The sequence below is a fragment of the Elgaria multicarinata genome, chromosome 10 (assembly GCF_023053635.1).
Source record: "Elgaria multicarinata webbii isolate HBS135686 ecotype San Diego chromosome 10, rElgMul1.1.pri, whole genome shotgun sequence".
NCBI lineage: Eukaryota > Metazoa > Chordata > Lepidosauria > Squamata > Anguidae > Elgaria > Elgaria multicarinata.
Genome location: NC_086180.1, coordinates 77,383,988 through 77,407,025, shown reverse-complemented (window position 1 = coordinate 77,407,025; position 23,038 = coordinate 77,383,988). Strand labels below are relative to the sequence as shown.

At 42.6% G+C, this 23,038-nt stretch overlaps 1 protein-coding gene across 2 annotated transcripts in view; it reads right to left on the bottom strand.

The window, feature by feature from the left end:
* The window catches only part of PDS5A (PDS5 cohesin associated factor A), a 64,223-nt gene extending 48,537 nt beyond the window's left edge, over window positions 1-15,686 (bottom strand). The window contains exons 1-2 of one of the 2 annotated variants that reach the window (XM_063136216.1): window positions 15,486-15,686; window positions 14,455-14,628 (exon numbers count right to left, since the gene is read on the bottom strand). In XM_063136216.1, coding sequence (XP_062992286.1) covers window positions 14,455-14,628; window positions 15,486-15,512 — 201 coding nt within the window. In that variant the 5' untranslated portion in view covers window positions 15,513-15,686. The remainder of the gene's footprint in view (window positions 1-14,454; window positions 14,629-15,485) is intronic. The other variant, XM_063136217.1, reaches the window with a different exon arrangement.
* Between the last annotated feature and the right edge of the window lie 7,352 nt (window positions 15,687-23,038).

Here is a 23,038-nt window from a genome sequence, read left to right as displayed (position 1 = left end):
TTTTCAAACCTGAACAATCACCACATTTTGGTTGTTTTCATAATGCCAAACACACCTTTTTAAAAAACTTTGCAGGAAACATTCCTAATTCAGCTGTTTGTGATTTGACCTTTGCCATACACACTATGTCCATCCATCCACTATGTTTACCTTTGATGATGTACTTTCTTTGAAACTGATACTACAACAGGCCTACAGGCAATGCTCAATCGCAGCATAATGATTCATAGTCAAAGACCAAAAAAGTTGGCTGAAGATTGATTTTATTAGAAAACATTTGCTAAATACTTTAATCCATGGTTCAATCCAGACATGCCAAACCATGTTTTGTGTTAACCAGTTTGAGTTGCCAGATGTATATCTGACAAACCACCATTTACAGTAGGTTGTCTGATTTCATCTTCCATGTTAGCACTGAGCTTCATAGGTTCATCAATTCACACCTGTCTCCATGGCAGAAGAACTCCTGTCTCCATGGTGCATCAGCCTCTTGAGGTGGAGCAATGACCTTAACTGTGTTTTGTCTTTGCGCACTATAAATTCTGGAGTTCTCCATGCAGGTGGTACAAATATTGGTAGATAAAGCAGAGTTCATATCTTTTGTTTCTGTTCATCTCAGCAAGAGATAAAATACTAATTTCAAGGGAGTTCACAAAAACTGACTTTTGAACAATATTTTTAAGGCACAGTAATTTTAAGGCACCCATCATTTGCTTTTTTAAAATTTACCTTATTCGCTCGTTTACTTGTAAAGTGAAACCCTATCTCATACAAGATATTCAGAATCAGTTTTGTCAAGTCATGTTTGCTTTGCGGACTGGTCTTAACATTTTTTCAGAACCTTAGTCCTATTAATTTTAATAAGTCTACACAGAATTGCAGCCTTGGCATATTAACTGAGTAAAGTTTAGTTCCACATAAAGAATAAGAATGTTGTTAGGCTTTGCTAGACTATCCAGCAATTTCATTCCTATTGGACAGTTCTATGCGAACTGCAAAAGCAATGTCAATTCTGGGGCATGGATTAAATAAAGCAAGGACAAACACATAAAAAGTCTTGTCAACACAGGCACAATTTTAAAATATTAATTTTATCATTTCTGCTGATTTTTAAGGTATTTTAATATTGCAATACAATGGGTTTTGAAACACCTGTTGGTAAAAGGTTAGATCCCTCAGTCAAACTTAGAGCAGATCTGCTGAAATCAATGGACCTAAGAGTCAAGCCCCACAGATTTCAATGGGCCTACTCTAAATATTTATTTATTTATTACATTTTTATACCGCCCAATAGCCGAAGCTCTCTGGGCGGTTCACAAAAATTAAAACCATCATAAAACAACCAACAAGTTAAAAACACAAATACAAAATACAATATAAAAAGCACAACCAGGATAAAACCACGCAGCAAAATTGATATAAGGTTAAAATACAGAGTTAAAACAGTATAATTTAAATTTAAGTTAAAATTAAATGTTAAAATACTGAGTGAATAAAAAGGTCTTCAGCTGGCGACGAAAAGAGTACAGTGTAGGCACCAGGCGGACCTCTCTGGGGAGCTCATTCCACAACCGGGGTGCCACAGTGGAGAAAGCCCTCCTCCTAGTAGCCACCTGCCTCACTTCCTTTGGCAGGGGCTCACGGAGAAGGGCCCCTGTGGATGATCTTAAGGTCCGGGTAGGTACATATGGGAGGAGGCGTTCCTTCAAATAACCTGGCCCCAAACCGTTTAGGGCTTTAAATGTCAATACCAGCACTTTGAATCGGGCCCGGACCTGGACTGGCAGCCAATGAAGTTGTAAAAGGACTGGCGTAATGTGATCTCGCCAGCCAGTCCCTGTTAGTAAACAGGCTGCCCTGTTTTGTACCAGCTGAAGCTTCCGGGCCGTTTTCAAAGGCAGCCCCACGTATAACGCATTGCAGTAATCCAAACGAGAGGTTATCAGAGCATGGATAACTGTAGCTAGGCTATGAGCAAATTTGGATCCAACTCAATCATCGCCTCAGAAAAAATAGTTTCTCTTACGTGCTGTTGAAACCAGTAGCTATATGTTCTTGGTTAAGAAACAAAAAAGGCCAGGAATCTGTGTGGGGTTTTGACCTGTAGCCTAAATGACTTATTGGCCAAAGATCAAATTTAATATTAATGGTATAAATTTGCTTGCATACTTCTGTTGACATGTGTAGATTTTCCTAATTATGGTGTCAAATTGCGGAATGTATTTAGTTCCCAAATTACATATTTCTGCTATTCAGGAAATCCCCCCCCATTTATGTGAAGTTCTGGAAGTTTAGATACTCTTTGGATGCTAATAATTATAATTGGAATAATTGGAGCGGGAAGAGAAAGTCAAACTTTGGCTGTATTGCATCCTTTTATTTTTGCCCTTACTACTGTTATCATTGTCAGAGAACTGCTAAATTAACTGACAAACTATGTATAGTCTTATGTCATCTGTAGATTTATTTTCAAACAAGTCTCTTGCTTTTTGCTCTTATTTCCTATCAACTATCAGAAATAGTTTCTTGTATTTACTAAACTTAATTGTAAAGCGAAAGATAAACAAAGACTTTAAACAATATGAATACCAACTATGCCATCAGACACATATTTACAGTATACTTACAAGCTAAGATACTAGTTGTTGCTCAGTGTTACTATCTCAGCGTTATTTTAAACCTGCTATTTCCCCCCTGATATAATGTATTTTCAGAAAGCAGAATATAGCGACTTAACAGGCCACAGGACAAGCAGAACTACCCAAGGCACAAATCTCAATCCAAATAAAAGGCTGATGACACTTTCCCTGATGTTGCCAGGAGACCATCACAGTACCGCTGCACATGCAAGATTGCCGTTAATTACCGTTGAGTGTATGACAAGAAAGTTACTATAGCTGATGAAATACTTTCATTTCCAATTCACTTCAAAGACACAAATGAATTAGTCTAGAGAAGTTATTTCCTCAAGGACCAATGAAATCATGGTGTTCAAAAACAAGATCCCTTTAAAAGAAAAAAATACACACACAAATATAATCAAGATGTTTTTACTTCCAGATTAGTGTTAGACACCCACACCTGCTGTAATTTGAAGAAGTTCTTTATGTCAATTTCCAAGTGAAACTGCCCAAGCAACTTACACACTGACCTGATTTCCATGTAGGAGAAGCAACTGCAGGGTTTATTGCTGTGGTAGTGGCTGCCATTTTTAATATATGGAGCATGGCGAGGGTGCCCCATAGCTTCCCATTACTTGTGAACCTGGTGAAGATGGGCTGTTGGGGTGGTTGACAAGCCACTCAGAACCCATGGGCTGTTTTAGGGTTGCAGGTGGCTTGTCAACCACTCCAACAACCCACTTGCTGATGCAGGAAAAGGGGAGTGGGTCGCTATGTGACATTCAAACCTGGACATTATAGGTTAATCATCAACCCACAGATAAGCTAACTAATAATTATAGGATATATATTAATTTGTGAACATACATGAGCGTCACTCTCTGGCGCTTCTCTCTTTCTCTCCCCTCTCCATGCCAGTGAATGGAGCAACTTCTCCATTCATTTACACAGGAAGAGAAGCTGACCTACTGATAATTGGTTGGAGGGGGAGAAGGTCCACCACCAAGGACCCTGTTACCCCGAATGTCCATGGTGGTGGTGGTGTTTTCAAAACTACCCGGGGGTTGTTTTTTGGCAGGCAGGACTTTTTTCCTTCACATTCATGTGTATGGAGGAATTGATCCATTCACTCGAATAAGGAGGGTGAAGCCCATGTGCAGAGAACTGGCTGGAGTAGGGGGGGACCCCTCAAGGGTCCTTGCCAGGGGATGGGCTTACATCCCAGTCCAATCATTTTTTGATAGGACACCTTTCTCCCCTGCCCCCCAAATGAACGGTGCTTCAGCCTGCACAGTGGCAGCCACTGGTACTGTGTCGAGATCCCAGATTTAAACAAATTTGTGTCTGGATGATATTTTGTAATAGCTATTTTTCTATGTTTTTCTTTTTTTGTAAAGATGGCATAATGAGATGTTAAATTGTGTAAACCTATAAAGAATTAATATAAATAATTAAGTGGCAACAGATTATGCTACATCTACTCTCTGATTGCCACTCCTTATATAGCCAGAAGAGCACCCCCATGAAGAGAGAAGTATCCGCATGCTTGGGGAACCCTGAAATTTGCAGAAGCACAACAAAATCTTTAGGGGGGAAATTAACAGATTTTTTAAAAAAACTCAACCCAAAACAACTCCAGTGTTGACCAGGCATACTCAATGGGCACAGAAAGTGGACTGTTTGTTGGGAGTGAAAAACAGATAACGAGGAAATAGAACAGAGTATCCTGGAAGAAGATATGGCTGATTAGAACACTAAAAAGGAATACTCCACACTGTAACATTTTGCTGCAAGTCCCACTTATAATCAATAAAGCCAATCCAAGGTTCTTCCAGATAGAGGCTTCCTGGCACTAATGATTAGATGACAATTAGTCTGTCTTTTTTTTTTCCTTAACGGATTTTCTGCAGTATGAAAAAAAATGGGAAAAGTAGTAAGAAAACAAAGGAGGGTTATAAGAAGATGACGATGTATGAGCCTCCTGCAAAATTCCTTAAATGCAGCAGGGCAATAAAGCCTCATCTGGAAGCAGCCCCAGATAATGAGGCTATTCAAACATAATGATAGCAAATCATGGATTAATTAACCCATGATTTGCTGCAATGTGTACCACATCCTTTTTGAATATTCAACCTACAATCAGGAATTACTAAATGACATCCAAACCCAGACACTATAGGTTAATTTTGGATTAAACAGCCAACCTGGTTTGTTGCTGGGTTAACTGCAGTTTTGCGGTCTGGGTTCAGATGTCATGTTGCACAACCTATGAAGGAGCAGATTGTGGTTTCTGCGCTAAATTGGAAGAGGCAAGAGCACTTCAGGCACCATATCTGCTTGTGCACAACAAACCAGTTTTCAAACCAATAGGTTGTTACTGACATGCAAACAGCCCCAGTATAGATTAACTGTGGGTACTTTAACTCACACTTAACCTACAGTGTCCAGGTTCAGACATCACATAACAACACCCAATAGGGTCTTGAACTTTCAAAATGGCCACAGAACATGCCTGGCACATCATGAGTTAATTGACCCAAGATTTCCCACAGTTATCTGTGAAACAGGTCAATAGTAGTAGCCATATTTGCTTTTTCATGTGTCTGCCCCATTCATGTATATAGGATGCGCAAACAGAGGAAGCATTAAATTTTGTAATCTAAAGAGGCACAAGGTAAACCATTTCAAACCTTAACTTCCACAGGGTCCATCAGTCCAGCTCATTTCAGATATCGAAGCTAGGCTGGGGAAAGCTTCAATTGCCCTCATGAGCATGCTTCTTTTGACTGGGTTATAAGAATCTAAATAATAACAGTAAAGGCGCAATATAATGGCATGATTCACACATAACAACCACCCATTAGTTGTTTAAACTACGGGTTACTGGGGCTGCATGGGAGCAAATGAGCACACCCGCAACTTCCTCTTTGCATCTGGTTTCTCAAACAATCCAGGAACGCCTGCCCCAATCTTAGGTTGTCTGATGTGACAATTGAATTCAGAACTCTGGGACGTTGAGGAACAAACAACCCAAACTTGAACCCATGGTTTGTTGTTGGGTTAAAACTCTAACATCTGGAACATCTGAAAGATGTTCCTAACACCTGAAACATCTGAAAGTTCTAGGTTCAGACATGGTATCAAACAACTCAAGAATAGCATTCCTAGGTTGTGAGAAACTGTATACAAAGCACAAGTGGCAAGTGGGCAGAGGGCAGCTCATACACAGCCCCAACAATTAATGGGTTAAACAACCCATGAATTGCTACAAACCAGGTCAGAAGTTTGTAAGGTTATAACAAGGGCACATTTGGATGACACAATAGCCAACCCTGCCCTTATAGTCCACTCCACGGATTATTTGAATGCCGCGCTTGGGTGACATGCTAATAACTCTTCCATGGAGTAGGCAATAGGGTAGGGTTGGCTATTCCTCTCTTCCCTGCTCCACCCTCCCCATCAAATGGCAGCACTGGTTCCCCCTTACCTTACTAGTGTGCCGCCATTCCATGGGGAGGGGTGAAGGGTGGAGAGACGCTCCCCCACCTCCTTCCTGCTGTCAGTGGAAGAGACCCATGGGCATTGATTCTTGTAGGGGCAGCCATGGAAGGAGACATACCACGGCCGCAGAAATAATCAGCTGACAGATCAGCTCGCCTGTCAGAGGAGATCCATCTGCCAGGGCCATAGAAACAAGGAAGGGGACAGCTCTAGCAACAGCTGGTAGTGCCCCAACCAGGGCGATTGGTGGAGTCCCAACCAGGGACAGCATGTGCCTGTCCCAGGAAGTGCATGAGGAGATATATGGGGATATCTCTCTCATTCCCAGAGATATATCTCAATTAATTAAAATAAATTGATTAGTGAGATTGCACGAGATATAGATAGATGGGCACCGTTAAAGTTGAGTTTGTGGGGTAAAGCCAACACACTTAAGATGAACATTATACCTTGACTTCTCTAATGTTATACATGGGATTCCTTTACTTATACCTGGCAAATATTTTCAAGACCTTAATGTTTTATTTCGTAATTTTTTCTGGAGTTCTTCCTCACCCTGAATATTTTTGAAATGGATGCAACTTCCAATTCAAGAAGGTGGGTTTGGTTTTCTAGACCTCGTTTTGTATCATCGGGACTACTTATTGGCTTGTACTAAGTTTTGGTCTTTTCCAGTTCGATTAGATTTGCCACCATGGTCAGCTTTGGAATCTTTAAGGTTAGAACCTTTTCCCAAATGGATGACACTAGGTTCTTGACTTATTAGAATAAATCCTCCTACAATCTTGGCTGCTAGAGAGGTATGGAATAGAGTATCACGTCAATTACAGTTTGATCCATTCAAATTGACTTTATGGGGAAATCCAGGTTAAAGAATTGGGGAAAAAAGATTTTTTGTGGAGGACATGAACAGATAAGATATTTTTACTTTGGAACAATTAATAGGTCCAGATGACCAGTTTTTGATTTACAGGCTAATTATTTTCTAATTTATGTGCTAATTATAATTAATCTACCACGTCTGAATGGCAGTACTTGCAATTGTAGCACTTGCTGGAATCCAGGTTTGGTCTGGCTACTTTTACAGCTTCAGAGCCTCTATAGTTGTTAGGGACATTATAGCAGCTGAACAGACAAGTTGACCCATGGCCCATATATATGCATTTATTAATAGTAAATAAATACGACACCCATGGTTTAAAACAGGATTGGAATAGAGAATTAGAGTGTCATATTTTGCCTAATCAATAGATTGTTGTCTTAGCATCTGTATCTGAAGCTTCCATGGACCTTAGGCTACATCTTATTCAGCAAAAAATCTGGTTTCGGGTCTATTGGACTCCACGATGTCTTTTCAATAAGGGTTTGTCTAACTTACATAACTGTTGGAGATGTAACACACCTAATGCTTCTTTAATTCATATGCTTTGGCAATGCTCAGTAGTTGCCCCCTTTGGAGAGGAGGTTATAATAAGGATAAACTTTGCACTGAAACAATTTTTAATATGGAGTTATGTGCATGCCCTCTTAAACTACCTACTGGCTTCCTTAAAGTTAACACATGGTCGGTGCAAATGGATTTTCAGAGCCCTTATGACAGCTAAAAGACTTACATTATCATGTTGAAGGACAAATGCTCATCTCCCATAATGCTATGAACATCTGAATGAGTGTTATATAGTGTTATGCGAATGGATAAATACATGGCTATACGTTCTGCTTTTCTTGAAAACTAGGCATAACTCTCTCCCTTTTTTAAAAAAAATGAATAGTATAACCGATGAAAAACGATATTTCTATATAGCTAACTTTTTTTGTTTTTGTTAACATATTTTTTGTTCTGTTTTGTTAATATTCACAATAAAAAGGGGGGAAATTAAAAAAGAATTACATCAACTGGAATAACATAAAATTACACTCAGGTTTACTTAAATTATCTAAATATCTCTATATACCACCATTCCCAGATGGAGAAAGAATTCTTACCAATACTGTTTGAGCATTCAGCCACTATTAAAATTCATGTGTCTTATGGTAGTGGCCTTCACCCCTTTAAAACCTGGGGGTGGGGGCTCTCTTAACTGCAATCTGGAACATAAAATGCTCTCAGTTTTTTCCCCTTATCATACAGGGGTGCCCTCCAGATCAGACAATCTAGTGTCTCCCTGGTATTTTGGCCTACAAGCCCCAGCCAGCATGGCAAGTGGACAAGGATTATGGGAGTTGTAGTCAAAAACATATAGAGGAAACAGGTTGCCAACTCCTGAACACAGCATGTGCATGTCCACATTTTTTCTATTCATTCTCAATACATATCTCTTCTGAGTCATGTTACCTTCTTTCCAATGCACATACTTTTTCTATGGCAACATCCCAATCAGTAATACACTTCTCTGTGCCATATACACCGTACATACTGCAACTGTAAATCTTTGATTAAGAAAGGCACAAACTTGCAATGTGCTACCTTTTGGAACTACATATTTGTTTGCCCTATGCGACATATCCTAGCACTCACATACTCTCTCTCATGCAAACATGTGACTGCCTTTCCCTTTTAGGATCACCCCTCACAGACTTAAATTGAGCCAGAGCTCAGCCTGGAACATGCAAAACAACAATACAGAAGAGTGCCTCTGATCATGTGCAGAAGTGTGACCCTCATGGAGCGAGGGGTTAAGGAGAGGAGATTAGATCCAATGTGTTTCTCACTCATTCTCCATATCTCTGCAAAGGACAAGTTACATCCCTAAATTCTGCTGGAGCCCCCATTCTTCCTCTATGACGCCTTCTCCACAATACAAGGCAATCAAGCATCAGGGAGGCAGCACAGAGTATGAGAATTTTTTTGGGGGGGGCAAGTTAGGTAGCCATGACAAGTTGCATGTACAGTGGAGTCAGCCAAGCTCTGAATTTCTCCTCCTCCTCCAAAAGTGCTCTCCTTGCTCTGCTAAAAGACAACAGCCAGGATCTCACTATTAATTAAAAGGAAAAGCAACGCAGTAGCTGCTTGGTTGTGTACTGCCATTCCACTTGTTGAAGACCAACAAGTCTTAATACCCTATAAGGTCTTTACCCTTAACCCTACGAAGCCAGCTACAGGGTGGAAAAAATGACAGTAAATGGTCAACAAGGATCATCAGAGCAACACACTGGCCATTGAAAAGCACTTTATCATAGCAATGGTCCATGGAGTGGGTGTAACATGTAACATTTGCAGAATGTCATACCATACACAGCCTCAAAAACAATCCTGACATCATAACTTTACAGAATAGGTGTGTATGGTTATTTCGGCTCTATTCTCAAGCCCTATGTCACCAGCATCCCAAGTCATTTGTAAGGTATCATTGATTTCCTGAGAAAATTACAATCCTTGACAAAGAAGGAGCCTCGTGTGGCGCAGAGTGGTAAAGCAGCAGTTTCTGCAGCTGAAACTCTCCCCACGGCCTGAGTTCGATCCCAGTGGAAGCTGGTTCTCAGGCAGCCAGCTCGGGTCGACTCAGCCTTCCATCCTCCCGAGGTCGGTAAAATGTTAGCTGGGGGAAAGGTAATAATGGCCGGGGAAGGCAACGGCAAACCACCCCGCTATAAGGCCTGCCAAGAAAATGTCAGCGAAAGCTGGCGTCCCTCCAAGAGTCAATAATGACTCAGTGCTTGCACGAGAGGTTCCTGACAAAGAAGACTAACCTGACTCATGGATGTTGAGGCTCTATACACCACAGATAGGATACCTCCAACCTGCAGGCCAAATTTGGCAACCCAGGCCAGCCTCCACAATCTATAACCTCACTCTGAAGCCTCATCATCTATACGGTAGCAGGGAGAGGAGTCTACAATATTATCTCTGATCAGTGATCAGAGATAACATAATGTTCCCTACCCTGCTATATACCAACATCCCCTTAAAATGAACTACAAGCACCAGGAATGTTATGTCTCATATTACTATAGCATATCTAGCCACCAAACTTTGCCAAATTGTCCTCACCTGGGCTGAACCAAATGCCCATGAAATTTCAGAAAGCTCTGGCATGGGCTGGTCCATGAAGTCACGAAGAGTCTGAACGAATAAACAACAACATGATTTTGGGGGAAATGGGCTTACCATAACAATGGTGGAAAGTTCCTCTTATTTACTTACTTTTACTTTACTGTTCAAGAGATTATACCTGTTGCGTCATCACTTTTTTCTTTTCTTAAAGAGTAAAAGGGGGGGGAACCCCACTCAAAATGCCTCTAATCAAGGTGGCCACTCCAAATTCACAACATACAAATGGTAGTAGCAAATTGGGAAGGCAGTTTCATCTCAAACCTAGTTCTGATCTATTATTGTTTTAGATTTGGAGAGGTCCTGTATCTTCAGGTTAATGGCAATGTCATCAGTGCTTACACAGCTCGACAGTATGCCAACACATTCATGGATGACTTAGAACAATGCTTCCTCATCTATTGTGCCTCTGCCTGATATGCACTGATCATCATCTGAAGCAAAGAGCAGGAGGAAATTGAGAACATTCCATCAGGATCTCAAGAATTCTCACTTCATTATCAATCTGAACTTGAACAAGTCCACACAGCATATTCACTTTCTGAACACTACTGTGCAACTACATGATGGACATATAAGAACATCTTATAATGGAAGCCCACTGACCCCTAGACATATCTGCATACTTCCATCCAACTTCTACACAGCGCACGCCATTGTCTTTGCTATCAGAGAGCATCCCAATTTAAAACAGCTACTGAGGAACAACAGCAGGTCACATAATAGAGACATAAACATAGTGACCAGAACCTGCAACAAACCCAGATATCAACTCTGTCCCAATGTGCAGTCTAGAAAAACATCAGACCAAATAAAATAAGTCAGAACATCAAGGGCTCATTCATTTGTTCATCCCTCAGTGTGGCATATGCTATCATCTGCCAGCAATGCCTTTCTGCTTTTTAAATAGGACAAACAGGTCAGTCGCTATACAGAAGAATAAAGGGACATAAATCCGATATCAGCATTCAGAAATCAGTAGAAGATCATTTCAATTTCTCAGGTTACTCCACTACTGACCTGAAAGTTGTTAAACTTCAACAAAAGAATTTCAAAACAAAAATTGCTGAAGATACTAATGTGAAATTGCTGGATTATAACCTATGAAGAAGTTTGATTCCACCCATTTAGGCTTGAATCAAGAGGTTTCCTGGTTTACTATAGGTGGGAATTAAATTAGCAAACAACAGTTCTCCAGATTAGTACATAATGTGGAATCGCAGTTTATTTTAAAGAGAAAGTTTTCACTCTCCTCCTGGGCACAAAGGAGGTGTAGAGGAGAAGGAGAGCATGAAGCTCATTTCCAATCTGGACTTCACCATTTAAAGCTTAGATCTCAATCTATTATTGAGACTGGGAAAGGGAACATGGTAAGCTATACTACGTCTGAGCACAATTAATGACCCAGCAAAAAGAACTTTCTATGGCAAATACATTTTAGCAGGTTGCCAAGTAAAGAACTAGAGTTTTAATCATGAGATAAAAAATATAAAAGCAGCCAACGATGCAGATCTAAGAACAACCTAGAACCCTTCCAGAAAGCTCACTCGTCTGTGCAGTGCTGAATGGAAATCAGACAACATGCAAGAGACACTGGAAACCGTTGGAGGGTGGAAGAGAAACAAAACTAGTAACAAAATGATACAACTTCATTTGTACCTCCAGGACCAGTTTGTAGAAAAACATGTGACTATGGCAATGCTACTCAATAAAAGCCTCAAACTGTAATGTTAACAATAAATATAATGATAATGCCTACAATATAAACATAAATCCAACTGGCGTTCTAACCATATATTTATATCCAGCTTTGCAGACTATTAAAATTATTAATATAATAGTGAAGAAAGGGAATTAGGACAAACCCAGGGTTTCTTTGCCGAAATATATTTATTTGGAGTAAATCAAAAGTGAACTGACACATAAACACTCCACATTTCAATGTCCAAGTAACCAGTAATTAATGATGTGAATTTACCCCCCAAAAATAATAATTGCAGAATTTTCCAATGCATATTATATTAATTTGCATAGTGTCATTTCCATAGGATTTTTTTTAGTTTGCATTAGAAAATGTCCTGATGTCCCAGCCTAGAGAGATCTAATTTAGCATATTTTAGTTGTATTTAGTAAATTAAAAAAAGTATTCCACGTTAATTTTAGTCCTAATAATCACCATTATTTGACCTGAAATATTTGAGGAGAAAAATTAAAGCATACTTTAGAGTGCAATCCTATGAATGTTTAGACAGAAAAAAGTCCTGCAACTCTCAGCATTCCACAGCAAGCATTTTTTTCTGTCTAAACATGTACAGGATTGCACCCTTAATGTGATATAAATGTTATATTACATAGAACTTCTTATTGAAATACTTTAAAAAAATTAAAGACAACAACATGTACTTCTCTTACAATGTTTAAATTCAAGGGGGGGGGAAACAAAGATACTAAAAAGTTGACATACTAATTAGTAACTAAAAAATGTACATGATATGCTGACAACTATTCATCTATTTCAACATTCAACTGGCTTCCATTATTGTTCTTGGAGTACCATCAGTGACTCTGTCACTACTTATTAGTTCCATTTCACTCTGAGACATATATGTTTTTAAATGACATATATGTATGTTAGAGCTTATCAGCTGAAAAACATTAATAACAACTGTGAAACTACCAACCTTGCCTAATATTGTATTTGCAATTGGCATACATTCAATTTTACTAATGAACAATCTTTTTCTGCAGAAAAATAAAGCACTGGAAGATTTTCTGCCCCACATCACCACTAGCAACTAATGAGAAGATATCAGTATATCTTAGTAAGACAGTTTGTCATTCACACTTATTAACAAAAATGTCAAAACTTATCAGAGCACAGGGTAAAGAATAACTGTCAAACAGAATGTAAGCAAACCTTAAAAGATGGCACCAGATTGAAGACTATTATTCTGAAACATCTTGGCTTCCTAATACAACAAATAAGGACATCATACTATTCATTGATCTGCACTTCAGCACTTAGATAGGTATGGGCTAATACCAAATCCCTGACTAGAGAACTGAGCAAAAACTGCCATGGTGACTTAATTATACACCAAGGCCAGGCTTTTTCAGCCTAGTTGCTGTCTGTCACTGCAACTATATAAGAACAGATTCATAATATGAAATAAATCCATCATACGTTGTTAATGAAATGAATACACTGCTATCCACTGCCCTCTCCCAATCACACTGAGCCACAAATGTTCTCTTCCCACCTCCTGAAAATTTCCCAGAGCTTGCAGATGTAGATTACACCTCAGCTGCCCAAGCAATCAAACCACTGTCTCTTTCTTTTTTCAAGGCACAACTGGTCTAAAGTATGTCCAGCAGTCTTGATAATCAAGTCCACATATTCCTCCTCACATGAGCTAACAGCACTATTGGAGTGCATCTTGGCTGTCACAGCAACCAGGAAATTGCTGCCTTGCTGCTACTTTGGCAATCTATCCAGGCCTCTCTGAGTTATCTCACCTTTAGTTTTCGCCCTTGGTGTGAATTATCTCACCTTTACTTTCCGCCCTTTATACTAGGGTATCTGCCATCCCAGACCATACTAGTTTTTGTAGAAGGCAGAAGCAGATGTTTATGTACTCTGCAAAAGTCAGCAAAAACACACACCTCTTCCCTTCCCTTCCCTTTACAGAGAATGAGGAGGCACACTTACGAGTGAGCCTACAAAGACATCTGTAGAGCACTAAATATGATTTCAAAGCTCATACATTTAGTAATTGTTTCCTTAAACCTGACATTTATATAAAGCATTTTTGAACTTTGGGCCCATTAGCATTTCACAAAATTAATGACTTTGTCCTAGCAGGTACTTTGAAATCAATGAGAACTACAAATAAGTTTACATAACAGCTTTCAACCAAACAATGTGTGAACTATGCCACATCTCTAAAATAAATAAAATCATCAGAACTACACAAATTCTTAATGTATTTTAATTAACCATAACCCACGTATACACTCTTATTTGCCCTACTCTACAGATATTTTGTACCAAGTTTAAAAAGCATTACGCAACCTACCTTGAAAATCTTATATTATCTTCCCCCAACCCTTGTGAGAATGAATTTGACACTGTAGAGCCTATGTAAAACAAGTATAAACCTTAAGCAAAAAATAACAATGTATCTCTGCTACAAGAGCCTTCCAAAATATTTTCATTGCTCAAAGTCAACATGGTAATTAGATGACCGGAAGAGAAGGTTAATAAGGGAAGGAGGCTCTTACCTTCAAGCGTTTGACCACTTCATCGTTCGTTATTTTATCCGTGATCTCCTTAACTCCAGGAGGGTAGAAGATGATTTTGCCATCGGCAGGAGGCTTTGGTTGGGCAGATGGGAAATCCATCCTTGTGCTGCTGGTTATAAAGTTTCCTTCTTCTCCACAGTCCTCTACCGGCCCCTATCGGTCAGAAAACAAAAGTTCAGCAGAATAGAGGCGACTTTCTAAACCCTTTTTTTCCCTCCCCCATTTCTAAACCTCGATTCAAAAGAAGGCCCCGCTGATTCTTAAGCAAGGCCCAATTCCTTTCTGCCCGGGAAGCCGCAACCCGGGCTTTGCACGATTCCCACCCCACCACCCAACAAGCCTGCGTGCTTCCTCCGACTCCTTCCCCGTCGCCTCTGCTTTCCATTGGGCGGCTGCTCTGAGCCTAGCACTTTTTTCTCTTTTTTTGCTGCCTCGCGTTTCACAATGAAATCCCGGACCCCCCACAAAATGGAAAGATTCCCTTCCCGGCAAGGAAAGGCCAGAAGGGGAGAGAGACAGGGAAATCCTGGGGGGCCCGCAAAGATTTCAGAGGCAGGCACTTCCACCAAACAGGGAGGCGAGGCCTAAACTGTTAGGCCTCAAAACTATCAGCAGACACACAGAAACCAACAGGAGAGAGAGAGGGAGGGAGGGAGGAGGCGGGTGAGATCCCCCCCACAGCCACCCCCCACTCCAACTCACAAACCCTCCTCCCCACCACCGGCCAGGCCCTTGTCCCTACCTCGGAGACGGGGCCATGGAGGCACCCCTTTCCCACGGGAGGGCACAGGCCACTCTCTACCCACTTCGCAGGGCTTTCTCTCAACTTCCACCGTGGGACCCCCTCCTCTAGTCACTCGCCTCAAGTTAATTCCCGACTCCTACGAAGAGAGGCCGTCACCGCCTGCCCCCAAAACCCGCCACGGCAGCAGGGAAGGAAAAGGGGGAGGGAAGCAAACGGCAACAAGAGACGCGAACCCCAGGGGCCGCCCGCTCGCCCGCCTTTTTACCTCATGCAGCTCCGGAAGGTGCAGCATTGAGCGGCCTACTGTGGTGGCTGTTATTATGGAGGAAGGTGGTGGTTGGTCGCTGCTGCTGCTGCTGCTGCTGCTGCCGCCGCTGGTAGTTCGCCACCGCCGACTACGACCGGCGCCCTGCCTTCGCGACTCCCTTCCCCCCCAGTTGCTGCCTCAGTCCCGGCTGCTCAGGCTCTCGGGGAAGGCTCGGGCAGAGCGTGCGCCTCCTCGCTCGGCCGCCTCGCCGCGGGGAAACAGTGCCGCTCCCCGGCCGGCGAGAGAAGAGCAGCCCAGGAGGAAAGCCCTCCACCGCCGCGTTCCTCGGCTGCCTCCGCCTTTTCTACGCTGTGCGCCGGCGAAGGCTGGGAGCAGGGGTGCCGCCCTACCCGACGAGGTCCCATGCAGACGCCGAGTTTCCCCGGGAAGGGTCTTCCGTGGCCCGCGCTCGTGGGCTGCTGCTGTGTGCTCCGGGCAAAGGCAGCCGCTTGCTCGTCGCTTGGCGCCAAAACCAGAAGTTGCTGGGTGCTGACGACGTGTGTCATTACCTGACGAAATCATGCCCCAGCTTAGTCACCCGTGTGACAGTTTATTAGGGAAAACGTATCTCTGCTTATATCGCAACACCAGTTAAACATCTTGGAACGTGGTATATTATACCAATGTTAATGTAGATTATTTCCTGATTGCTACTAGAAATTGCCCGCAATTTGTGCCAGAGTTCATCCCCCAAACTCTCCTAAAATTACTGAAATAGTATAACCGCTGAAGTTTTTGGCTTTTTATCTTGTGAAGCTGGCTAAAAGTTTTAAGGCTGCAACTACATATTATTATTATTATTATTATTATTATTATTATTATTATTATTATTATTATTATTTATACATATACTTTTACCCAAGAGTAAGAGCCGTTGAATTTATTGGGATTTACTTCTGAATAAACATCTTGAGGGTTACACATCATAATGAAAAGGGAAGACGAGGTAATTGCTTCAGAAAATGGGAAAACATACTGAGATGCTAAATAATTAGAGTGACCATATGAAAAGGAGGACAGGGCTCCTGTATCTTTAACAGTTGCATAGTAAAGGGAATTTCAGCAGGTGTCATTTGTATATATGGAGACCCTGGTGAAATTTCCTCTTCATCACAACAGTTAAAGCTGCATGTTCCCTGCCCTCTTTTAAATCTGGTCACAGTATAGCTGCAGTATAGCTCCTGCAGCTTTAACTGTTGTGATGAAGAAATTTCACCACATGCGACATGCATACAAATAACACCTGCTGAAATTCCCTTTTCTATGCAACTGTTAAAGATACAGGAGCCCTGTCCTCCTTTTCATATGGTCACCCTAAAATAATAAACAAATATTAAGGGGGGAAAGTGCTAACAAATACTTATGTTGTGATACATTATTCTTTACTAGCAAAAAAGCCCGTCATACGACAGGTATAGAGGAACAGTCTGGTGAGGAGGTTAGTGGGTTTTGGCCCCTCTGCTAGGCCGGAAGCTCCTGGCAGTGATCTTTCTTCGGAACTTGGAACTTCCCTAGAAGGCCGCAGTTCCGAGAAACGTCGCTAGATGGCACCAGAGGGCAAAACTTAGAAGCGGTTTGGAGGAGCCCTCTGGCCTTCCATCTTGGAACTTCCCTAGATGGCAGTTATTTTTCTTGGAACTTCCACAGAAGGCCCTGTAAGCTCAGAATTTTAAAACATGCAAATAGGAGAGAAGGCAGAGGCAGTGGATTGGCCTACTGGTTGGCGATGTCCAGTAGGCCAATCCACTGCCTCTGCCCTCTCCTATTTGCATAAGTGGCTTGGAGGAGGCCTCTGGGCTTTTATACACAAACACACACACATTATATTATATTATATTATATTATATTTATTTTTATCCTGCCTTTTGCCCAATGCTGGGCCTCAAGGCGGCCTTACAAAGTTTAAAACATACATTGGGGAGGGAAACAAAACCATAAACGTTTAAAATACACAACAAAATTATAAGACATTAACATAGATGGAGGGCCAGATTATTCTCCAAAGGCCTGCTGGAACAAAAAAGTTTTAGCCTGCTTCCGAAAGCCCATCAAGGAGGGAGCCAGCCTAGCTTCCCCGGGAAGAGAGTTCCAGAGCACTGGAGCAGCCACTGAGAAGGCCCTCTCCCATGTTCCCACCAAGCACGCCTGTGAAGATGGTGGGACTGAAAGAAGGGCTTCTCCAGAAGATCTCAAAGCACGGGCAGGCTCATAAGAGAGAATACGTTCTTTCAAATAACCTAGACCTGAGCCATATAGCCATATATAGATAAATACATTTGAATACATGTCTTCAATAAATACATTTATTGAAGGTCAATACATTTGAATTCTTCAGAGTTCCTAATTTTGGATTTTCTACATAAATGCCTTTACTGTGGCCTTCTGAAGATGAAATTGTGGCACTCCATCTAATATGCATTCCCATCTGACATGCATGCCCTATCTGCATAGAGAAATAAGCAATCTTGTTTAGGCCATTCCAGATAGTTATTTAAAAAAATGCAAAACCATTACTCAGGTGTTGAAGTTAATCTAAAACCTTTAAGAACATAAGTACCATGCTGGATCAGACCAAGAGTACATCTGTTCACACAGTGGCTAATCAGCTGTCGACCAGGGACCAAAAAAGCAGGACACAGTACAACAGCACCCTCTCACCCATGTTCCCCAGAAACTGGTGCACACAGGCTTACTGCCTCAGCTACCGGAGATAACACACAACCATCAGGGCTAGTAGCCATTGATAGCCCTCACCTCCAGGAATTTATCCAACCCCCTTTTAAAGCCATCCAAATTGGTGGCCATCACTACATCTTGTGGTAGTGAATTCCATAGTTTAACTATGAGCTGTGTGAAGTACTTCCTTTTATTTGTCCTGAATCTCCCACCAATGAGCTTCATGGGATGACCCCAGGTTCTAGTATTTTGAGAGAAGGAGAAAAGTGTCTCCTTATCTACATTCTCCACACCATGCATCTTTTTGTGCACCTCTGTCATGTCTCCCCTTAGCCTCCTTTTTTCCAAGCTAAACAATCCCAGCTGTTGTAACCAACCCTCATAGGGGAGATGCTCCAGCCCCTTAATCATTTTAGTTGCCCTTTTCTGCTCTTTTTCCAGCTCTATAATATCTTTTTTTTAGCTGTGATGAGTGACCAGAACTGCATACAGTGTTCTAAGTGTGGTCACACCATAGATTTGTATAAAGGCAGTATGATACTGGCAGTTTTATTCTCAATTCCTTTTCTTATAATGCCTAACATGGAGTTTGCCTTCTTTACAGCGGCCGCACACTGGGTTGACATTTTCTTCTTCTTTTTCTTTTTTTTAAGCTGCGTCCAGACTGCACTGTAAGGGCACTCCTGCCCAGTGGGGAAGAGATCCCGTCCAGTGCTCCACATGGTCAGGCGGCACAAGGTCCCCCCAAAGCGCAACAGCCGAGGGCCACAAGCTAAGATGAGAGCTGAAAGCAGGTCCAAGATCTCCAGGTGGACCAAGTGCAGGAACAGCATCTGGAGGGGTCTGTCGCCAAACCAGCTAATGTTTTTCACAGAGATGTCGTGGGCTTGGCAGACGAAGTCTAGGATGTCTTGAACCAGTCACGGGAGCCACAAACTTGTTTCTGAGCATCCGGCAGAGGCACTTGGCCAGCCCAGAGAAGCGCTGCCTCAGGTGCAGGACGAAGTTGGCCTCGCCTTCCTCCGGTGCCGGCAGGGGGATCTCCACACTTGGCACGGGGTGTCGTAATGCAGCGGGGGGTCTGTCTCTCCGCCCTTGTGAGAGTCCCCAGCAGGCTGTGGAGCGTGGCCAGGAGGCAGTGGGCTTGCTGCTCCCAGCACTCTGTGTACTTGAGTCCCTGCATGAAGCCAGCGCCCAGGGAGGGCAAGAGGGCGTAGCACTCGCAGGCCGGCTGCTGCAGGTGAGGCATTTCTGCATCTACTCGGGAGAGGAAGTCAGCTGCCAGTTTGCCTCGCAAAGAGCCACAGGCCCGGGGATAAAAGGTCATACAAGCTTTGCTTCCTTCCGGGCAGACAGCTGGCACTCAGGCTTGAGGGCCAGCAGAGAGGTGAGGAGTCCAGGGATGTGATTGGTCTCGCGTCAGGTCAAGGAGTTGGCAGGAATACTCCAACAGGTCCCGTAAGACGAGCACGGCCAGTTCCGTGGTGGGGGGCAGACACTGAGACTGGTTGAGGTGCTGCAGGCTGCGCAGCCAGCTCACGCAGTTTTGGCTAAACGCTTCGGCGGGGCTCTCCATCACCAGCAGAGAGAGGAGGCACAAGCCCTCAAACCGAGTCTTCATGGAGCCCAGCTGGACGTTGCTGATGCTCACCAGGCCCCTGAGGGTGGGCGATTCCTGCGCGCAGCCCCCGCCGCTGTCCCAGGTGCAGCAGACCAGACCGGCCAGGCCGCGGGGGGCTGAGGTGAGTGGGGCGCCCTGCCTCGCCCCGCCCCAGCCCGCATCTCCAGCACCAGCTGCCCCCTGGCCGCCCCCCCTTTAAAAGATTCTACTTAGAAGCTATTTTATAAAACCTACAGGCATGAGCAGATAAGAGGTGGTGAAATGTCACTTTATTAATTTGGTTTGGGAAGCTAAGTTGTTTCATTCCACATGGGCACATTTTAGTTCACAATGTCATTTATCTCTTACTCATCTCCTGATTTTAAAATCTGATTTCCACATATGTGTATTGTTACTTGTACTATATCGTATTCAACTTCCACAATACTTGTCCCATATTTATTTATTTATTTATTTTAGAATATTTTTATCCCGCACCTCAGCCAAAAGGCTCTCAGAGCAGCTTACAATTTATCGATAAAGAAGACAGCCCCTACCCTCAGGCTTACATTCTAAAAACGGCAAGACACACAAGGAAAAGTGGACGGGGAGGGAAGAGGGAGAAAATAAAAAGAAATTAAGGAGACTGTTTAGGCTGGTGGGAAGGCCTTGCTCCGTCCTCTCATCTCCCAATGGAGGGGCAAACCAGCAGCTCCTTCTTCTTCCCCACAGGATGAAGATGTTAGCCCTGTGGAGGCGGGGTCCAACTGAAGCAGGCTCCGATGGTCCCTGCCTGCTCCAGACCCCCCTCGCATTGTCTTCCCCACAGGGTGAAGATGGCAGTCAGCCCTGTGCGGGGTGGGGGTGGGGGTGGGGGGAGGGGTTCCTATTGAAGCAGGCTCCGATGGTCCCTTTCTGCTCCAATCCCGCTCACATCTTCTTCCCCACAGGGAATTATTTTTTCATTATCTTTTTCCATATGGAAAATAAATCTGATATGCTTATTTTCTGTTTGTCAAGAAGATAAATAATTGTAAGTGTGTGTGTGTGATGTGTATGAATAACCTTAATTTTTAAACTGATTTTAAAAATCTGATTAGAAAGTTAAATAGAGAATTGAATTTCTTAATAGCGTTTCATAAAATTATTTTTTTAGGTGAGTGTTAATAGATCATTTGTATGTTAATTGATTTATAAGTTGGTGATAAGGGCAAGAAGAATGGATTGATACTACTGTTGATTAAATTATTTTGTTTGTACTGAGTGGGAGGAAGAGAATATTAATTCAGCTGAATATTAAACCACTGTAATACATTAAAAATTGCAGAATCTTATTATTGGAATGCACCAGAAGGCCATTCATTCCATTCCCTTGTTCTAACTTGAAGCAAGATAACCTGCACCTAGAAATTAAGAATACCTTCAAATAAATTAGGATTTTGAGGGTAAAATTTGCTGTGAGTTATTTCATCCCTTGAGCACTATGGATAGCAGAACAGGAGAATGGGCAGAATCAGGGAGGAGAAGGTACACAGCAGCACATAGCCACTGAGCCAATATGGATTTTCACACACTAGGTTATTTATTTATTTATTTGTAAAAAAAAAACTTTAAGAAGGCCGTTTGTGAGACATCAGGAAACACTCAATAATCTTTATAAACAGAATGGGATGCTGATTCTCCACCAAATAGGTGCTAGGACTCCACCATCTTGAAAGTGCGCTTACCTAGTGTATGAGAGGCCACATTATTTCTTTATTATTTATTACAATTGTTTATATCTTGCCTTTCAGGAAAGAAATCCTCTGAGCTGGTTTACAAGTAAATAAATATGCATTAATAATAAACAATTTAAAAAAACTCACAAGGATCCGTTCCACAGGGCAACTGATGATAGAAGCTCCTGTAATGGGGAGTAGAAAGTGAAGCTGGAGCAGGGGCCTGAGGTAGTCTTTGCCTGCCTCTCCCTCCTGAATCCTTCCTGCAAGATAGTTGTTGGGATGGGAAGGGGAGTTTAACTAGATCAAGCTCTGAGGTGATCTTCACCTCCATCCCTCCTTCACTTCCATCTCTGTTGGGATCCTTTCCACGGGGCAGAGGATGGTAGGTGACTTGTAGGGGAGTAAGCAGTCTAGTTTGAGTAAGCTCTGAAGTGATATTCACTTGATCGTTTATGAATAAGTTGAAAAGGATTGGTCCCAATACCGATCCCTGTGGGACCCCACTATTTACTTCCATCCATCAGGAGAATTGACCATTTATTCCTACTCTCTGTTTTCTGTTTTTATAGAAAGATACCAGTTCTGTTCAGGAGTTCTTAACCACAGAAGAGTAAACACGTGAGAAGGAGCAACGTGGTAGCCCCACCCCCTCCATCATTGCTTTCTCTGCCCTTTACATATGGAAGGCAACTTAGAATCATAGAATAGCAGAGTTGGAAGGGCCCTACAAGGCCATCGAGTCCAACCCCCGCTCAATGCAGGAATCCACCCTAAAGCATCCTTGACAGATGGTTGTCCAGCTGCCTCTTGAATGCCTCCAGTGTGTGAGAGCCCACAACCTCCCTAGGTAACTGGGGAAAGGTAAACCCTCAGGCACAAGGAGTTCCATGCTACTGCTTTCTCATGAGCAACTCCTCACCACATGAATCAAGGCAACCTATAGTCCATGAAAGCTTATGCCATGATAACATTGTTTAAAGTACTTCAAGAGTCTTTGTTGTTCATACTGATTCGCTATACTCTCTGCAGACTTTCAGTGTCTGCAGCTATTAAGGGGAGGCGAGAATAGGGGGTACCTTTAATTCTAATTTTCATTTTCATTATGGAGACACACACACCAAGTTCCAAAAGCTTTGCATCCCTTGGCGAGCCTCCTTCTACACTGAGCCTAGTGTGCTGCCAATCCCTCACCAAAACTGCAAGAAAAGGGAAAAAAAAAGTGCATTAAAATCCAAACTGAGGTTTTGGTGAGAGAGATTGGATCAGCAGTTACCCAGACAGACAGCCTCTTAAAAAATGAGCTCAGAGAAAGTGAGAAGGGAACCACACTGTGTAATTACATAGGGTAGCACTCTTCTCACTTCCTTTCCGCTCCATTTTCAAATCAGCAGCTGTCTGCTTCACTTCCTCCTTAAACCAAAGCCCTGAAGGAAGTCGCAGGGCTGCTTCCTCTGCCTTTGCTGGAAATACGAGCTGGTGTGGAGGAGGAATCAACAGCGCCCTTCTTCATCCAG